The following is a 19,243-nucleotide window of genomic DNA, read 5'->3' as shown; positions in this document are numbered from 1 at the left end:
GTCCCGACAACAGCCGGGCAAGTGCAGACAACAGCTGGTGCAGTCACTACAACAGCAGCAACGACAGCAGGCCCAGTGGAGACGACAGCCGGTCCATTGCAGACAACAGCAGGACCAGTACCGACAACAGCCGGTCAAGTGCAGACAACAGCAGGTCCAGTGCAGACAACAGCTGGTGCAGTCACTACAACAGCATTAACAACAGCAGGCCCAGTGGAGACGACAGCCGGTCCATTGCAGACAACAGCAGGACCAGTACCGACAACAGCCGGTCAAGTGCAGACAACAGCCGGTCAAGTGCAGACAACAGCTGGTGCAGTCACTACAACAGCAGCAACAACAGCAGGCCCAGTGGAGACAACAGCAGGTCCAGTCCAGACAACAGCAGGACCAGTGCAGACAACAGCTGGTGCTGTCACTACAACAGCAGCAACGACAGCAGGCCCAGTGGAGACCACAGCCGGCCCAGTGCAGACAACAACAGGACCAGTCCCGACAACAGCCGGTCAAGTGCAGACAACAGCTGGTGCAGTCACTACAACAGCAGCAACAACAGCAGGCCCAATGGAGACGACAGCCGGTCCATTGCAGACAACAGCCGGTCCAGTGCAGACAACAGCAGGACCAGTCCCGACAACAGCCGGGCAAGTGCAGACAACAGCTGGTGCAGTCACTACAACAGCAGCAACAACAGCAGGCCCAGTGGAGACGACAGCCGGTCCATTGCAGACAACAGCAGGACCAGTACCGACAACAGCCGGTCCAGTGCAGACAACAGCAGGTCAAGTGCAGACAACAGGTGGTGCAGTCACTACAACAGCAGCAACAACAGCAGGCCCAGTGGAGACGACAGCCGGCCCAGTGCAGACAACAGCAGGACCAGTCCCGACAACAGCCGGTCAAGTGCAGACAACAGCTGGTGCAGTCACTACAACAGCAGCAACAACAGCAGGCCCTGTAGTGACGACAGCCGGTCCAGTGCAGACAACAGCAGGACCAGTCCCGACAACAGCCGGTCAAGTGCAGACAACAGCTGGTGCAGTCACTACAACAGCAGCAACAACAGCAGGCCCAGTGGAGACCACAGCCGGCCCAGTGCAGACAACAGCAGGACCAGTCCAGACAACAGCCGGTCAAGTGCAGACAACAGCTGGTGCAGTAACTACAACAGCAGCAACAACAGCAGGCCCAGTGGAGACGACAGCCGGTCCATTGCAGACAACAGCCGGTCCAGTGCAGACAACAGCAGGACCAGTCCCGACAACAGCCGGTCAAGTGCAGACAACAGCTGGTGCAGTCACTACAACAGCAGCAACAACAGCAGGCCCTGTAGTGACGACAGCCGGTCCAGTGCAGACAACAGCAGGACCAGTCCCGACAACAGCCGGGCAAGTGCAGACAACAGCTGGTGCAGTCACTACAACAGCAGCAACAACAGCAGGCCCAGTGGAGACCACAGCCGGCCCAGTGCAGACAACAGCAGGACCAGTCCAGACAACAGCCGGTCAAGTGCAGACAACAGCCGGTCCAGTGCAGACAACAGCTGGTGCAGTAACTACAACAGCAGCAACAACAGCAGGCCCAGTGGAGACGACAGCCGGTCCATTGCAGACAACAGCAGGACCAGTCCAGACAACAGCCGGTCCAGTGCAGACAACAGCTGGTCCAGTGCAGACAACAGCTGGTGCAGTAACTACAACAGCAGCAACAACAGCAGGACCAGTACCGACAACAGCCGGTCCAGTGCAGACAACAGCAGGACCAGTCCAGACAACAGCCGGTCAAGTGCAGACAACAGCAGGTCAAGTGCAGACAACAGCTGGTGCAGTCACTACAACAGCAGCAACGACAGCAGGCCCAGTGGAGACGACAGCCGGTCCATTGCAGACAACAGCAGGACCAGTACAGACAACAGCCGGTCAAGTGCAGACAACAGCAGGTCAAGTGCAGACAACAGCTGGTGCTGTCACTACAACAGCAGCAACAACAGCAGGCCCAGTGGAGACAACAGCGGGTCCAGTGCAGACAACAGCAGGACCAGTCCAGACAACAGTCGGTCAAGTGCAGACAACAGCCGGTCCAGTGCAGACAACAGCCGGTCAAGTGCAGACAACAGCTGGTCCAGTGCAGACAACAGCCGGCCCAGTGCAGACGACAGCTGGTCCAGTGCAGACGACAGCCGTTCCAGTCCAGACAACAGCTGGTCAAGTGCAGACAACAGCTGGTCCAGTGCAGACAACAGCCGGTCAAGTGCAGACAACAGCCGGTCAAGTGCAGACAACAGCTGGTCCAGTGCAGACAACATCCGGCCCAGTGCAGACAACAGCCGGTCCAGTCCAGACAACAGCCGGTCCAGTGCAGACAACAGCCGGTCAAGTGCAGACAACAGCTGGTCCAGTGCAGACAACAGCCGGTCAAGTGCAGACAACAGCCGGTCAAGTGCAGACAACATCTGGTTCAGTGCAGACAACAGCCGGTCAAGTGCAGACCACTGCAGGACCAGTCCAGACAACAGCCGGTCCAGTGGAGACGACAGCCGGCCCAGTGCAGACGACAGCTGGTCCAGTGCAGACGACAGCAGGACCAGTCGAAACAACAGCCGGCCCAGTGCAGACAACAGCCGGTCCAGTGCAGACAACAGCCGGCCCAGTGCAGACAACAGCTGCCTCAGGACAAACTACGGTGGCAACGACAATTGCCGTCACGGCGATCCCAACGACCGCTGCCCCGGTGAGGACAACAGTCGCCGAACGGCAGACAACATCCGCCACGACGGCTGTGCAGACGACAGCGGCTGAGCTCGAAGCGACGTCCTCAGCGGTTACGACAACGGCCGGGCCGGTCCGCACGACAGCGGCCCCGGTCCGCACGACAGCGGCGCCGGTCGCGACCACCGAAGGCAGAATTCAGTCGACTGGTGCCCAAACCGTGGGCGCCGGGCAGACCACGGCGCCACAAGTGCCGACGGTTCTTCCGCCGACGATACCGCCCAACAACTGCCACCAGCTCAACCCTCCGCGCAAGGCAAGCCGAGGGGCACAGTCAGACGCACGCAACTACGTAGATGCTAAGGGGACAGGACCCAAACGACCGCTGAGGCGCTATTGTTCTTGTTTGACTTGCATCTCACTGGGATTTTTGCACACAGCGTTGGTGTACACGGTGTTTTTACTGCAATATTTTGCTCTCTTTTCTTGGATTTTCTGTTTGCACTCAGGCACATATTCACTTTAAGAAGTTTTTTTGTTCATGTTTTAGTTTTTTGTTTGTTGCGGTTGCACCTGATTCAAGAGCCGAATGGCTCACAGGGCTACACCTAATCAATGAACTTGAACTTGAACCCACTCACACCACCCCTAACCCACCCACGCCCCCCCCCCCTTCGTGGCGAGCAGCTGGGCGAGCAGTGGAACGAGAACGACTGCATGCTGGCGACGTGCATGGGCGACGGGTCGCAGGTCTCAATGACTAAGCGGCCGTGCGTGGTACCCACACCACCCGCCTGCGAGTCGGGCCGCCCCTCGCGACGCGTCACCGACCCCGACGGCTGCTGCTACCACTGGGAGTGCGACTGTGAGTTTGGGGGAGGGGGGGGGCTGGGGAAGGGGGGGGGGGTCAGCGGAGGTCAACGGGGTGACAGAGAGGTCGGGGGAGACGAGAGGACCTGGTAAAATACAAAATAGGATAGTTTTCGATTTAAAGCTTTCGTGACTGCAGGGATTCATCTTCTTGGTTCTTTCGGTAAAGTCACGTAGAAGGAAAGTAATACAATAATAAAAATAATAAAACATAATAAAATAATTCTCACGACGTTTCGGCCACAACGCAAGCCTAGGTCTGTCGGGGAGACCTGGTCTTCACCTGAGGACGGCTGCTTTCGTTATGGCCGAAACGTCGTGAGAATTATTTTATTATGTTTTATTTTTATTATTTTATTACTTCCCTTCTACGTGACTTTACCGAAGGAACCAAGAAGATAGGATAGTTTTATTTTAGTCTACGGGTCTTTATGTTTCTCTATGGGTCTCTATGCATATCTACGGGTTTCTGTATCTGCTGCTATGAATGTCCAAGTGATCATGATCATGAGAAGCCGCCCCAAAGTTGAGCCGCTATCATCTTAGACTGATGGCCTTAATCTAAGTTGTCTTGTGGTTGTTGTTGTTGTTGTTTGACTTGCATCTCACTGGGATTTTTGCACACAGTGTTGGTCTACGGTGCTTTTTCTGCAATATTTTGCTGTCTTTTCTTGGATTTTCTGTTTAGTCACTTTAAAGTGTTTTCTTGTTCATGTTTTTGTTTTCTGTTTGTTGCGGTTGCACCCGATTCAAGAGCCGAATGGCTCACAGGGCTATACCTAATAAATAAACTTGAAACTTGAACTTGATCTGTGATAGGGCAAGTCTCACTTCGACAAAAAGAGCTACATAGCTCAGTGAGCCCTGAGCTGGTAAAATAGGAAATTGTTTCGTTCGTCACGTGACTCGCCAATGCGTCGCCGCTCACCTCCTCCATCCCCTCCGTCCGCACACGCGCTTCCCGCAGGCATCTGCACGGGCTTCGGCGACACGCACATGCAGACCTTCGACGGCGCGCGCTTCTCCTCACCGGGCAACTGTTCGTACATCCTTGTGGAGGAGCGGGAGAAGCTCCACGACTTCACCATCGTCGCCGACAACTTCGACTGCGTCTCGACGCCGCTGGCCTCCTCGTGCACGCGAGGCCTCGTCATCTCCTACCAGGGCAACGTCCTGCGCGCCACCATGACTTCCAGCGGCAATCCCAGCGAGCGCAAGGTGTGTGGCCTCCGGGGCGACGATGGCGGCGGCGACGGGGATAGGCCACCACGTGGTCAGGTGTCGCTTCTGCCAAAATGGCGGCTTAGTAGCAGCTCAGTGGTGGGGGGTCTTAGACCTGGTCACAAGAAAAAATATATAGTTCAGTTTATTTTTATTCCCCTTCTCGCCGGCTTGTCTCGGCTTGGCAGGCCACCCTCCTACTGCGTGCCATCCGCACCCCCTCCCCCCCCCCCCCCCCCCCACGGGATATGGAAGTTGCCACCCTCCCCAGCCGTCCGGCCTGCTGCTGTGGCTGTACCGTGACCTCCCTCTGTCTCCTCTCTCTCTCATCTCCCTCGTCGTCGTCTCTCTCTCTCTCCCCCGGCAGTTCATGTTGAACGGGAAGACCAAGAAGGCACCCTTCAATGAGCGCGGCTTCCAGGTGTCCACCGTCAAGACCGACGACATCATCTTCATCAAGGACCTGCGCGTCCGCGTGCAGTTCAACGGCCTCGGCTTCCTCATCGACCTGCCACGAGATATCTTCTGGGACAACACGCAGGGACAGTGCGGTACGCGAGACGCGGAGACGCGGAGAGGGACCGGCAAATCCGCCCGTGGGGAGAGAAACGCGGGGGACAGAGAGGGAGAGAGAGAGAGAGACGCACATGGGATGAGAGATGCGCCGGTGGAGACACGGGGAGGCGTAGAGAGATGCAGGAAGATGCAGAGAGAGAGAGACAGGGGGAGGCGTGAGAATGCACGGCGAGGCACGGGGAAGCATAGGGAAGGAATGGGGAGACGTGGAGAGACATGGGGAGATACGGGGAGACATGTGTAGACACGGGGAGACACGGAGAGACAGATGTAGACGCAGAAACACACCGGGAGGAATGCAATCGGCACAGGAAGATCCAGGGGCGCACGGCGAGGTTGTCGTAAGACACGGGTAGCCACCGGAGGGTGTGGGAATCTCTGCAGGGTACGGGAAGGGTAGCAGAGGCAATGGGGAGAGAGATGATGAGGGCAGTGCAGCGAGTAAACCTCCCTTGTACCTATTCTTACGTTTTTTCGGTAAAGTCACGTAGTTAAAAAAATTAAATTGATAAAAATAAAATTAAAATTAAACCGCCACAGCACGATAGCTGTAGCAAGTGATACAGCTATCGTGCTGTGACGGTTCCACCTGAAGACGGAGGCTTGTGTTGCCTCCGAAACGTCGTGATTTTTATTTTATTTTACTTTTATTAATTTTTATTTTTTACCTACGTGACTTTACCGAAAAAACCTAAGAATATATGAATCCTTGCAGTCACGAAAGCTTCAAACCTCCCTTATATCTCCCACCCCCCACCCCCCTGTCTGTCACCGTCGCCACCACGGCCGCAGGCACGTGCAACAACATGCGCAAGGACGACTGCATGGGCCGCGACGGAATTCCGCGGGCGGCCGAGTGCTGCGCCGTGGTGGCGGGCGACTGGATGACGGACGACCCGGACAAGCCGCAATGCATGCGCGTGCTGCTGCCCGCAAAGCTGAGCTGCGCCGGCGGCGCCACGCAGGCGATGACGTGCGCCGGAGCCGACGAGTGCAACGCGCTCATCCTGCAGTGAGTTGCTCGTCGGTCTCGTTCGCGTGCGGGCGCCGCGGGAATGTGGGTCTGTGGGTCTACGGGTCTGTGGGTGTATGGGTCTGTGAGTCTATGGGTCTGTGGGTCTGTGGTTCTGTGAGTCTATGGGTCTGTGGGTCTGTGGCTCTGTGAGTCTACAGGTCTGTGGGTCTGTGGGTCTGTGGGTCTGTCGGTCTGTGAGTCTACGGGTCTGTGAGTCTTCGGGTCTCTGAGTCTACGTGTCTCTGAGTCTACGGGTCTGTGAGTCTATGGGTCTGTGAGTCTACGGGTCTGTGAGTCTATGTGTCTCTGAGTCTACGGGTCTCTGACTACGGATCTCCCCCCCCCCCCCCCCCCCCCCGGTGACCGCAGGACGTTCCAGTCATGCTCCGCTGTGGTAGACCTGTCGGGCTACTTGGAGGGCTGCAAGAGCGACCACTGCAAGCCACGCACAGAGGCCCTGGACTGCGCCGGGGCCCAGCTCGCCGCGGCCGAGTGCGGCCGCGCCGGAGTGTGCGTCAACTGGCGCCCGCTCGTCCCCGACAAGTGCCGTGAGTTCGCCGCGCAGGCCGTCGCGACGTCTCCCGGTGCAACGCGTCCGCCGGCATGCAGCGTGGAGCGTTGACGCGTCCCGTGTGAAGCGTGGAGTACGAAGCAGAGGTCGCAAACGGGTTTTGATTCCTTACCCGTACCCGTACCCGGCCGCACCAGGGTCGCAATCGGGTACCCATACCCGAACCCTACCCAATACCCGGCTACCCGTACCCGGCCGGGTATTGGGTAGGGTACGGGTATCGGGTACCCGATTGCGACCTCTGGGATGAAACCATGTTGCAGGCGTGGGTGGGTTGATTCTAGGAACTTGAATTGTGAGAAGAGACAAGACGTTGGGAAATGAGTGACAAACGGTTACTCACCAGTGACTCACGGCCTACCCGTACCCGGCCGCACCAGGGTCGCAAACGGATACCCGTACCCGGCCGGGTACGGATAGCCGGGTATCGGGTAGGGTACGGGTATCAAGTACCCGGTTGCGACCTCTGGTACGAAGTGTGGAGTGTGATGCCTTCCGTGTGAAGGGTGGAGTGTGACCCCTTTGATCCGAAGCGTCGAGTGTGACGCATCCGATGCAGAGCCTCCGCCGACCTCGCACGCATTAATGGGTACACCAGAGTCGATCAGCCGTAGTGGGGTGTAAAATGTGGGAACTCTCACCTCTTCCAGAGATGTACTGGCCAGCGTGGAAGAGTAGGCCAAATACCCTTCGAGAGCAGCCCCCATCTCGTGGAGACGCTTGTGGCTGGCAGCGGTGGTATCAGCGCTCAAGGGTTGTGCCGAGACTGTGTGTGTGTGTGTGTGCGCGTGTGTGTGTAGTTGGCATAGTAGGGGGGCACAGGTGGTGCATCGGCCAGTAGTCATCTCAGTCAGTCGACCCGTGGCACCTGCTGGGTCTGCCCCGTGACCTCCTCCTGCACCTAGCCTGGCACAGTGGGGGACACAGGTGGTGCATCGGCCAGTAGTCATCTCAGTCAGTCACCCGTGGCACCTGCTGGGTCTGCCCCGTGACCTCCTGCCAGCGGGCGTTCAACACTTCACGTAGCCTCAAGGTGCACCTAGTCTGGCACAGGCGTCGCGGTAATATCACCACCACTTCATGGCGAATGACGATTGTTGTTGTTGTTATTGTGTGTGTAGTGTAGCGGTTAGCGCACTGCGCTATGAACCTGGCGACCTGAGTTCGATTCCTGCTCATGACCAATACCGGTGACGATTATCTGAATTGGTCTTGGGCCTTCCCTAGGTCGACACAGTCTCAAATGAGTACCTGGTGCGGTGTGTACAAACATCGTCATTAGGGAGACAAAGTCGGCCGGGCGTGATGCTGGCCACCCACCCCCTCGTGTGCCGTGCCGGCCTTCATAGGTGCTACTCGCTAACGAGTAGCACCTATCAACGAGTAGCACTTGCCCGAACAGTCTGTTAAGGTTATATGGGGGATCTTTGTCTTTGTCTTTGTGTGTGTGCAGCGTTTACATGCCCTGGGAACATGGTGTACAAGTACTGCGAGACAAAGGCTACACCTGTGTGTGGCCTGGACAGGTAAGGAAGTCTCCATGTGGGCGAGTGAGTGTCTGTGTGTGTGTCCGTGTATGTCTGCGTTGGCTGGGTCACGCAGCCCGCATGCCCAGCCGCCGCATGCCAAAAGTGGCTTCGAGTTTGGCCACATAGAGGGGGGCTAAACGGGCACGACACGGGCTGGAGAGGAGATAGAGCTGATGCGGTACGAGAGGACGTGGAGCTGAGTAGACTTGCCGATGACCGGTACCAGCGGTGTCAAGATCAGCCTCTATGGAGGAGGAGGCTTGTGAAGGACGCTGTTGCTGATACTGGGCAGTTGGAGGCAGTCGACCTCCAGCAACAACGGAGGGCAGAGGAGCGACGCTCACAATAACGAGCGGAGCGCCGGGTGGCTAAAATGCCGCAATGTGGCAAAGTAGGGGATACAGCTGGTGCATCTTCCATTCATCTCAGCCAGACAACCCATGGCACAGGTGGTGAATCGGCCATTCATCTCAGTCGGTCGACCCCGTGGCACCACCTGGGTCTGTCCCGTGACCTCCTCCTGCACCTAGCCTGGCACAGGCGGTGCATCGGCCAGTCATCTCAGTCGGTCAACCCGTGGCACCTGTGCCTGGCACGGGCGCCGTGGTGACGTCACCGTCACTTTTGTGGCAAATGACGGGGCATTGATGTTGGCATCCGGCGTCTGTGTGTGTGTGTGTGTGTGGGGAGCTGTAGTAATGTAGCGGTTAGCACGCTGCACTATGAACCTGGCGACCCGGGTTCGATTCCCGGTCCCGGGCCTCCCCTAGGTCGATTCAGCCTCAAAAAACAGTACCTGGTGCGGTGTGTAAACATCGCCGCTAGGGAGACAAAGGTGGTCGGGCGTGGTGCTGGCCACCCACCCCCTCGTGTGCCGTTCCGGCCTTCATAGGTGCTCGTTAACAGCACTTGCCCCTACAGTCTGTTAAGGCTATACAGGGGATCTTTATCTTTGTCATCTCGGTCAACCCACCCTACCTAGGCAAGTGCTGTTAGCGAGCACCTATGAAGGCCGGAACGGCACACGAGGGGGTGGGTGACCTCCTGCCGCGAGCCTTTCGGCACTTTCACGCGGCGGCCTCAAAGTGCGATCATGTGCCTTGCACGGGCGGCGCTGCCGTCGTATGTCGGCGCGCTCTTGACGCGGCTGTCTCCTCCGTCCGTTCAGAATCGATGCATCGAACCTGTGGAAGGGAGAGGGCTGCTACTGCGGGGACGGACAGCAGCTGCTGCAGGCCGGATCCTCCACCTGCGTGACCACGTGTCCAGGTAACGCGGGCACGCAGCAAAGGTGTAGCCCGTGTAGCCTGTGGCCTGAGACTATCGGGGCAAGTGTGCTGTTAGTCGCGGGCACCTATGCAGGCCGACACTGGCACACGAGGGGGTCGGTGGCCAGCACCACGCCTGGTCGCCTTTGTCTCCCCAGTGGCGATGTTTACTACATACCTAGGGGAGGCCCAGGACCAGTTCAGATAATCGCTGTCGCTGGTGTTAGCCGTGAGCGGGAATCAAACTCTGGTTGCCGTGTTCATATCGCAAGCATAGCGCTAACCGCTACCACAAACACATACGCACACGCACGAACGCATACACACACACAAGCACATTTGTCCTTCCACCCGCACCTCCAATTAGCACGGTTGGCTACCTAGTGCGCAAAAGAAATTCAACATACATACACACAACTATGGACACACGCACACATCCATACACTCACCCATGTGCCACGTGAGATCCTGGTTGTGACCTCTGCGCTCTGTGCGTGTTTTTTCACAGAGTGTTGGTCAGACAGCGGTGAACCGAAATACGTGAGTACCTCTTCGTACCATCGCCACTAATACTCGCCATGCCCCCCCCCCTCTACTTAAACCTTTCCTATGAACGTTGGCGTGTACGTCTTCGGCCTTCCCTCCGAATCAATATCTGATTATCGGTTTTTCGAAAGTGGGGCAGTGCCACTGCCCGCGACGTTTCGCCAATCCGCGAGCACCTCCGGAAACGCATATCGCTCGTCGCGAATGACGAGGCTAAATCCTCGCACCTGACTACGCATACATTGACCGGCCGATCGGCTGGCTGACGATTGGTTGACTGACCCCAGCAACAGACTGGTCCGCCGGCTGACAATTGGTTGACTGGCCCCAGCAACAGACTGGTCCGCCGGCTGACGATTGGTTGACTGACCCCAGCAACAGACTGGTCCGCCGGCTGACAATTGGTTGACTGACCCCAGCAACAGACTGGTCCGCCGGCTGACGATTGGTTGACTGGCCCCAGCAACAGACTGGTCCGCCGGCTGACGATTGGTTGACTGGCCCCAGCAACAGACTGGTCCGCCGGCTGACAATTGGTTGACTGGCCCCAGCAACAGACTGGTCCGCCGGCTGACAATTGGCTGACTGGCCGAGCGACCGGCCGGCCGGCTGGCTTACGATTGGATGACTGGCCGAGCGAACGATCGGCCGGCTGGCTTACGATTGGCTGACTGGCCGAGTGACTGGCCGGCCACCTGGCTTACGATTGGCTGACTGGCCGAGCGACCGGCCGGCTCGCTGGCTTACCATTGGCTGACTGGCTGACCAACCGACCGGCTCGCTGGCTTACGATTGGCTGACTGGCCGGGCGACCGATCGGCCGACTGGCTTACGATTGGCTGACTGGCCGAGCGACCGGCTGGCTCGCTGGCTTACGATTGGCTGACTGGCCGAGCGACCGACTGGACGGCTTGGCTGACGATTGGTTGACTCGGCGCAGGTCGGGGACCAATGGAAGGAGGGCTGCGAACAGTGCGAGTGCCTGGAGGGAGGCAACGTGGAGCGCACGGCGCTGCCCTGCAAGCTGCCCACTATCACCTGCCCCATCGGGGTCAACCTGGTCCCAGCGCCCACCCCCATCACGGAGGACATCATCACCACCACATGCTGCCCCCGCGTGGAGTGCGGTGAGGAGCGAGGCCGTGAGGGGTCACGGGCAGGGAGTTCACGGGAGGGGGTCACGGGAGAGGGTCACGGGAGAGATTCTGGGGAGAGGTCACGGGAGAGATTCAGGGGAGAGGTCACGGGAGAGGTCACGGGAGAGGTCATGGGAGAGTGTCACAGGAGAGGTCGCGAAAGAGGTCACGGGAGAGGTCATGGAAGAGATTCAGGGGAGAGGTCGTGGGTGAGGTCACGGGAGAGGTCACGGGAGAGGTCACGGGAGAGGTCACGGAAGAGGTCATGGGAGTAGGTCACGGGATAGGGTCACGGGAGAGGTCATTGCATCGGATCACGCACGAGAGAGAGTCACAGCAGAGGGTCATAGAAAAGGTCATGGGAGAGGTCGTAGGACAGTGTCACGGTACAGGGTCACGGGACAGGGTCACGGGGAGAGATTTTTGTACTTATGCCCACCCCACATACACAACAAGAGTTACGGGAGCTGGTCACGGGAGAGAGTCACAGGAGAGGTTCATGGGAGAGGTTCATGGGCTAGGGTCATGGGAGAGGTTCATGGGACATGGTCACGGGACAGGGTCACGGGAAAGGTCACGGGAGAGATTGTTGTATTTATACCCACCCAACATACACAACAAGAGTCACGGGAGCTGGTCACGGGCGAGAGTCACAAGAAAGGTTCATGGGCTAGGGTCACGGGAAAGGTCATGGGAGTGGGTCACGGAAGAGAAGCGCCGTCTTTCCGTACCGCGGGTTTTGACCGAGCTCTGTGCTGCTTTTCTCTTTCAGCTGCCTGCAGACACAGCGGCTCCGTCTATCAGGTGAGCTCGCGACGCCCATCACGCGATGCCTCGCTGACCAGCGGCGGTGGCGGTGGCGACCGCCCTGAGCCGCAGACTGTGGGTTCGATCCCGACCCAACTGCTGTATATTTGGAGTTTGTGTCTCTCTCGCTCTCCCTGTGGTGGCGTGGATTTGTCTCCACATTTAGAATCAGCATCACTGCGCATTTGAGAGTATTCGACTGCCGTGAATGTCCACGTCATGATAATGATGCTGACAAGCCTCATCATGAGACCTCCTTTGCCAGTAGCAAAATATGATAATAGGTTGTTTTACCCTTTAATGTGGCAACAAAACTGACACCTTTTTACAAGGGATGATGTTTGCATTAACTACAATACCTGCGGTCAAAATGCAAACAAGAAAAAAACAGCACTCTGATAATGTATGCATTGTCTTTGAAATTGATTGGTCCACACCCGAGACAGCTTCTGTTTTTTTAGAGCCCAGTCTCATATGGTGTTCGACCCAGATGACGCCTTTTGGCGTCATCAGATGACCGCAGGTATTGTGGTTAATGCAAACATGATCCCTTGTAAACGGGTGTCAGTTTTGTTTCCAGATAAAAGGGTAAAAAACCTATTATCATCATGATCGCTTCGAGAAAAGAGCGACATAGGTCAATAGTGTCCTTAGCACCTGGCAGCAATAAGCAAAACGAGTTTAAGCGCATTTGGCTACGTACAGTGGTGCTAAAGAAGTTCAACGTACACACAACCTATTATACACTACACTATACACTACTATACACTACACTATACACTACACTATACACTATAGTATACACTACACTATACACTACACTATACACTACACTATACACTATAGTATACACTACACTATACACTACACTATACACTACTATACACTATAGTATACACGACAATATACACTACACTATACATTACTATACACTACAGTATACACTACACTATACACTACTATACACTATAGTATACACTACACTATACACTACACTATACACTGCTATACACTATAGTATATACTACACTACTATACACTATAGTATACACTACACTACTGTACACTGCACTACTATACACTACACTACTATACACTATAAACTACACTACTGTACACTGCACTGCTATACATTGCACTACTATACACTACACTACTATACACCATTATACACTAAACTATTAAACGCTACGCTACTATACACTACACTATACACTACACTATTACACGACTCTACTATACACTACACTACAGTACACTACTATACACTACACTATTAAACACTACACTACTACACACTATTTCCCACACCACTATACTACATTGAGAACTGCTGCTTGTTGCTGTTGTTGTCATGTATTATTTTGTTGTCCTGCACTGGCTCAGCCACGGTCGCCTTACGCGCATGAGTACGCACGATTTAAAGCTTTCGTGACTGCAGGGATTCATCTTCTTGGTTCTTTCGGTAAAGTCACGTAGAAGGGAAATAATAAAATAATAAAAATAAAACATAATAAAATAATACAATTCTCACGACGTTTCGGCCACAACGCAAGCAGCCCGTCCTCAGGTGAAGAACAGGTCTGTCGGAAAGACAGCGCTGAATGAACACCGCCCAAGCTTGGCAGCGTAATTTTTTAAGCTGGGTTAGGGGGGGGGGGGAAGAGCGCCTTGACAAAGGAATTTGCATATCAACAGCATATCAACGGAGGAATTCCGGTAAATGGACGCGTTCCGCACGTGCAAACCAACCAACCGCTGCCGTGAATGCCGGCGTTTGCGCGCAGGTCGGCGACACGTGGACAGACAACAACGACATGTGCCTTCGTTTCTCCTGCACCGCCGTCAGCGGCTCGGCCGCCATCGTCGAGAAGATGATCACCTGCGCGCCATTCGACTTCAGCAAGTGCAAGGTACGTTCGGTAGGCCTCGGCAAGGTATGGTAATTGTACCATTTTTACCGGGTAAAGGTAAAGGTGTCGACATGCCAAGGGGTAAGGGTAAAGGGTAGGGTAAAAAGTAGTCTCGTTGTTTTTACACTTTTACCTTACCTGCTAAAGGGTAAAATGTAGGGTAGAGTGATTGTATTGTGGTAAGGTAAAAGTTAGGGTAAATGTAGGCTCGTTGCTTTTTACACTTTTACCTTACCTGCTAAAGGGTAAAATGTAGGGTAGAGTGATTGTATTGTGGTAAGGTAAATAGTAGGGTAAATGTAGGCTCGTTGCTTTTTACACTTTTACCTTACCTGCTAAAGGGTAAAATGTAGGGTAGAGTGATTGTATTGTGGTAAGGTAAAAGTTAGGGTAAATGTAGGCTCGTTGCTTTTTACACTTTTACCTTACCTGCTAAAGGGTAAAATGTAGGGTAGAGTGATTGTATTGTGGTAAGGTAAAAGTTAGGGTAAATGTAGGCTCGTTGCTTTTTACACTTTTACCTTACCTGCTAAAGGGTAAAATGTAGGGTAGAGTGATTGTATTGTGGTAAGGTAAAAGTTAGGGTAAATGTAGGCTCGTTGCTTTTTACACTTTTACCTTACCTGCTAAAGGGTAAAATGTAGGGTAGAGTGATTGTATTGTGGTAAGGTAAAAGGTAGGGTAAATGTAGGCTCGTTGTTTTTACACTTTTAACTTACCCTGCTAAAGGGTAAAAGGTAGGGTAGAGTGATTGTATTGTGGTAAGGTTAAAGGTAGGGTAAAGGTAGGCTCGTTGTTTTTACACTTTTACCTTACCCTGCCGAGGCCTAGCGTTCGGGGAGGAACGCCTCGCGCGTAAAATCTCGACTTGAAGCTTTCGTCCATGATAAGAGGTGTTTTGGGGGTTAGCGTAAATATATAAATGTGTCGTTAAAACCCACCGCGACCCGACATGGCCAACGAGTAAGGGTTGTCACGTCAACAGAACGTGGCGAATTCGTCACTAGTACAATACTAGTGTATAGTGTAGTGTATAGTAGTGTATAGTGTAGTGTATAGTGTAGTGTATAGTGCATGGTAGTGTATAGTGTAGTGTATAGTGGAGTGTATAGTAGTAGTGTGTAGTGTAGTGTATAGTGTATGGTAGTGTATAGTAGTGTAGTGTATAGTGTAGTGTATAGTGTAGTGTATAGTAGTGTATAGTGTATGGTAGTGTATAGTAGTGTAGTGTATAGTGTAGTGTATAGTAGTGTATAGTGTATGGTAGTGTATAGTAGTGTAGTGTATAGTGTAGTGTATAGTAGTGTATAGTGTATGGATAATGTTTAGTAGTGTAATGTATAGTGTAGTGTATAGTGTAGTGTATAGTAGTGTATAGTGTATGGTAGTGTATTGTAGTGTAGTGTATAGTGTAGTGTATAGTGTAGTATACTAGTACAGCACACCGGTGTGTTGGAGAGCCAAGCCACGACATTTACAACCAGCTTCATCAGGCGACGGCGAGCTTTCGTTCACCACGGGAATTCACATTCTTGGGGTCTTTCAGTAAAGTCACGTCGATAGCTTCAAAGAAAATAACAAACAAAAACACGAAATTGCGATCGCAATGCAAGCAGTCCTCATCAGGAAAGCAGAGGTCGCAAACGGGTTTTGATTCCTTACCCGTACCCGTACCCGGCCGCACCAGGGTCGCAAACGGGTACCCTACCCGATACCCGGCCGGGTACGGGTATCGGGTACCCGATTGTGACCTCTGCAGGAAAGGCAGGGGGGGTGGTTAGCTTCTAAAGTCAAACTGTTTGTTCTGTGTGCGATTTGTGCTGTTTGGCTTTGTCTTCCTACCAGTCGGACCCCATCTACGATGACTTTGGATGCTGTCCTCTGTCATGTGAGTTTTTGTACTTTGCATGCATACAGGGTGTCCCACTACACTATACACTACTATATACACTACACTATACACTACTATATACACTACACTATACACTACTATATATGCACACTACACTACACACTACTATATACACTACACTATACACTACACTATACACTACACTATATACTACTATATACACTACACCATACACTACTATATATGAACACTACACTGTACACTACTATATACACTACACTATACACTACACTACACACTACACTATACACTACACTATACACTACACTATACACTACACTACACAAAACAAATATAAATGAGATATTTTGCCCTACGATTGCAAGACTCATGTAGACACACACACACACACGCACTCTTTTATATATATACGTTTATATGTTTAGTGACTTTGCTCACCCTCTTGGCCATCGGCGTTTGTCGTCGCAAACGTCGCTAACCCCTGGCAGCTCATCGGATTCCTGCTCCGGGAGAAACGATGCGTTGAGATTTAATCGGCAGACGGGGCCGATGATGATGACGCGGATGATGATGCTGCTGATGATGATGATGATTCTGCTGCTGATGATGATGATGATGAGGATTCTGCTGCTATTGATTTTGCTGTGTGATGATGATCCTGCGGATTCTGATTCTGCTGCTGATGATGATTCTGCTGCTGATGATGATGATTCTGCTGCTGATGATGATGATTCTGCTGCTGTTGATGATGCTGCTGCTGATGATGATGATTCTGCTGCTGATAATAATTCTGCTGCTGATGATGATTCTGCTGCTGCTGCTGATGATGATTCTGCTGCTGATGATGATGAGGATTCTGCTGCTGATGATCCTGCTGCTGCTGCTGATGATGATGATGATTCTGCTGCTGACGATGATGCTGCTCCTACTTCTGCTGCTGCTGCTAATGTTGCTGCTGCTGCTGATGATGATGATGATCCTGCTGCTGCTGCTGCTGATGATGATGATGATGTTGCTACTCGTGCCGCGCAGGTGAGAAAGACCCGGATGCGTCCATCACCAAGTGCGAGGTGCTGACGTCCTTGGAGAAGATCCAGGTGGATAGCTGCGTGTCCGACGACATCTCCCTGAGCCACTGCAGCGGAATGTGCCTCTCCCTTTCCCGGTAAGCCAATGATAGTGGTGATGTTGATGGTGGTGGTGGTGATGGTGGTGATGGTGGTGGTGGTGGTGATGGTCGTGGTGATGGTGATTGTGGTGGTGGTGATGGTGATGGTGGTGGTGATGATGGTGGTGGTGATGATGGTGGTGGTGATGATGGTGATGATGGTGGTGATGGTGGTGATGATGATGGTGATGATGATGGTGATGATGATGGTGATGATGATGATGGTGGTGGTGATGGTGGTGGTGATGGTGGTGGTGATGATGGTGGTGATGGTCGTGGTAATGGTGGTGGTGGTGATGGTCGTGGTGATGGTGGTGATGATGATGATGATGGTGGTGATGGTGGTGATGATGATGATGATGTTGATGGTGGTGGTGATGGTGGTAGTGATGTGGTGATGGTCGTGGTGATGGTGGTGGTGATGGTCGTGGTGATGGTGATGGTGGTGGTGGTGATGGTGGTGGTGATGATGGTGGTGGTGATGGTCGTGGTGATGATGGTGATGGTGGTGATGATGATGGTGGTGATGATGGTGGTGGTGATGTGGTGATGGTCGTGGTGATGGTGGTGGTGATGGTCGTGGTGATGGTGATGGTGGTGGTGGTGATGGTGGTGGTGATGATGGTGGTGGTGATGGTCGTGGTGATGGTGATGGTGGTGATAGTGGTAATGATGATGGTGGTGATGATGGTGGTGGTGGTGATGGTGATGATGGTGGTGATGGTGGTGGTGATGATGGTGATGGTGGTGATGGTGGTGATGTGGTGATGGTCGTGGTGATGGTGTTGGTGGTGGTGATGGTCGTGGTGATGGTGATGGTGGTGGTGGTGATGATGGTGGTGATGGTGGTGGTGATGATGGTCGTGGTGGTGGTGATGGTGGTGGTGGTGGTGGTGATGGTGGTGGTGATGGTGGTGGTGGTGGTGATGGTGGTGGTGATGGTGGTGGTGGTGTTACCCGCTGGTTCTGTCAGCTCGAAGGCGGCACAGCAGCAGAGTGTGTGGACTAATCTCCATCTGTTTCATCTCACTTCCTTCTACCAGCGTGTGCGGACTAATCTCCATCTGTTCCATCTCACTCGCTTCTACCAGCGTGTGCGGACTAATCTCCATCTGTTCCATCTCACTCCCTTCTACCCGTGTGTGGACTAATCTCCATCTGTTCCATCTCACTCCCTTCTACCAGCGTGTGCGGACTAATCTCCATCTGTTCCATCTCACCCCCTTCTACCCGTGTGAGGACTAATCTCCATCTGTTCCATCTCACCCCCTTCTACCCGTGTGTGGACTAATCTCCATCTGTTCCATCTCACCCCCTTCTACCCGTGTGAGGACTAATCTCCATCTGTTCCATCTCACCCCCTTCTACCCGTGTGAGGACTAATCTCCATCTGTTCCATCTCACTCCCTTCTACCAGTGTGTGCGGACTAATCTCCATCTGTTCCATCTTTCCACCTTCTACCCGTGTGCGGACTAATCTCTATCACGACTCCTTCAAGTGATCGGCCATTTGCGGTCCATCTGTGGCCAAGCGCTGTCTGCGCGCGGGCGCGGCGACCCACGACTGCTTCTGAGCCGTGTCCCCCCCTGCCCCCCACCCCCCCCCCCCGGTTTTGCTTTGCCCACAGGCTGAACTACCATACGGGCGGCATCGCCCACGAGTGCAAGTGTTGCCAGGAGACGGTGACAGAGCAGCGGTCCGTTCCGCTGCGGTGCACCAACGGCACCGTCCTGGAGTACTCCTACAAGTACATCCGCGAGTGCAACTGCGAGTTCTGCCAATGAACGCCGGCCCGCAACGACAACAACGACGACGACAACGACGACGACACCCCCACACCGCCCCCGCCCCCCACTCACCCCTCCGTTCCTCCTTACCGCCCCCCCGCCCGCCCGCCACCTTCCTTCGCCACGCCGCGGTGACCCCCGTGATATACACCGAAACCCGCCGCGTCCACCCCCTAAGTGGGCCAACAAACCGAGAGATGCCGGAAACGACGACCGACCGGCGACTTCTCCGCGGTGTGCTTGCCGCTTGCCTT

The 19,243-nt window shown here is 54.0% G+C and overlaps 1 protein-coding gene across 1 annotated transcript; it reads left to right on the top strand.

Moving 5' to 3' along the window:
• The first annotated feature begins 2,647 nt into the window (after positions 1–2,647).
• Positions 2,648–19,027, top strand: LOC133359841 (intestinal mucin-like protein). Its single transcript, XM_061578392.1, has 15 exons — positions 2,648–3,024; positions 3,396–3,573; positions 4,546–4,796; positions 5,167–5,350; positions 6,168–6,387; positions 6,760–6,938; positions 8,415–8,487; positions 9,659–9,759; positions 10,267–10,298; positions 11,245–11,431; positions 12,213–12,244; positions 14,035–14,160; positions 16,006–16,048; positions 17,066–17,198; positions 18,830–19,027. Exons 2-15 carry the CDS (start codon positions 3,426–3,428, stop codon positions 18,984–18,986), a joined length of 1,866 nt encoding a protein of 621 aa, XP_061434376.1. The 5' UTR covers positions 2,648–3,024; positions 3,396–3,425; the 3' UTR covers positions 18,987–19,027.
• The last annotated feature ends 216 nt before the right edge of the window (positions 19,028–19,243 follow it).

This window comes from Lethenteron reissneri, chromosome 66, assembly GCF_015708825.2.
Source record: "Lethenteron reissneri isolate LAM-NWPU_2019-01 chromosome 66, ASM1570882v1, whole genome shotgun sequence".
Classification (NCBI taxonomy): domain Eukaryota; kingdom Metazoa; phylum Chordata; class Hyperoartia; order Petromyzontiformes; family Petromyzontidae; genus Lethenteron; species Lethenteron reissneri.
This window is presented reverse-complemented; position numbering and strand designations above follow the sequence as displayed.

Bases quoted from the DNA above. Each gene is read 5' to 3' on its own strand.
- LOC133359841 (XM_061578392.1), top strand. From the start codon at position 3,426: ATGCTGGCGACGTGCATGGGCGACGGGTCGCAGGTCTCAATGACTAAG. The intron at 10,299-11,244 runs GTGAGTACCTCT...GACTCGGCGCAG, and splicing joins ACAGCGGTGAACCGAAATAC to GTCGGGGACCAATGGAAGGA. The intron at 14,161-16,005 runs GTACGTTCGGTA...TCTTCCTACCAG, and splicing joins TCGACTTCAGCAAGTGCAAG to TCGGACCCCATCTACGATGA.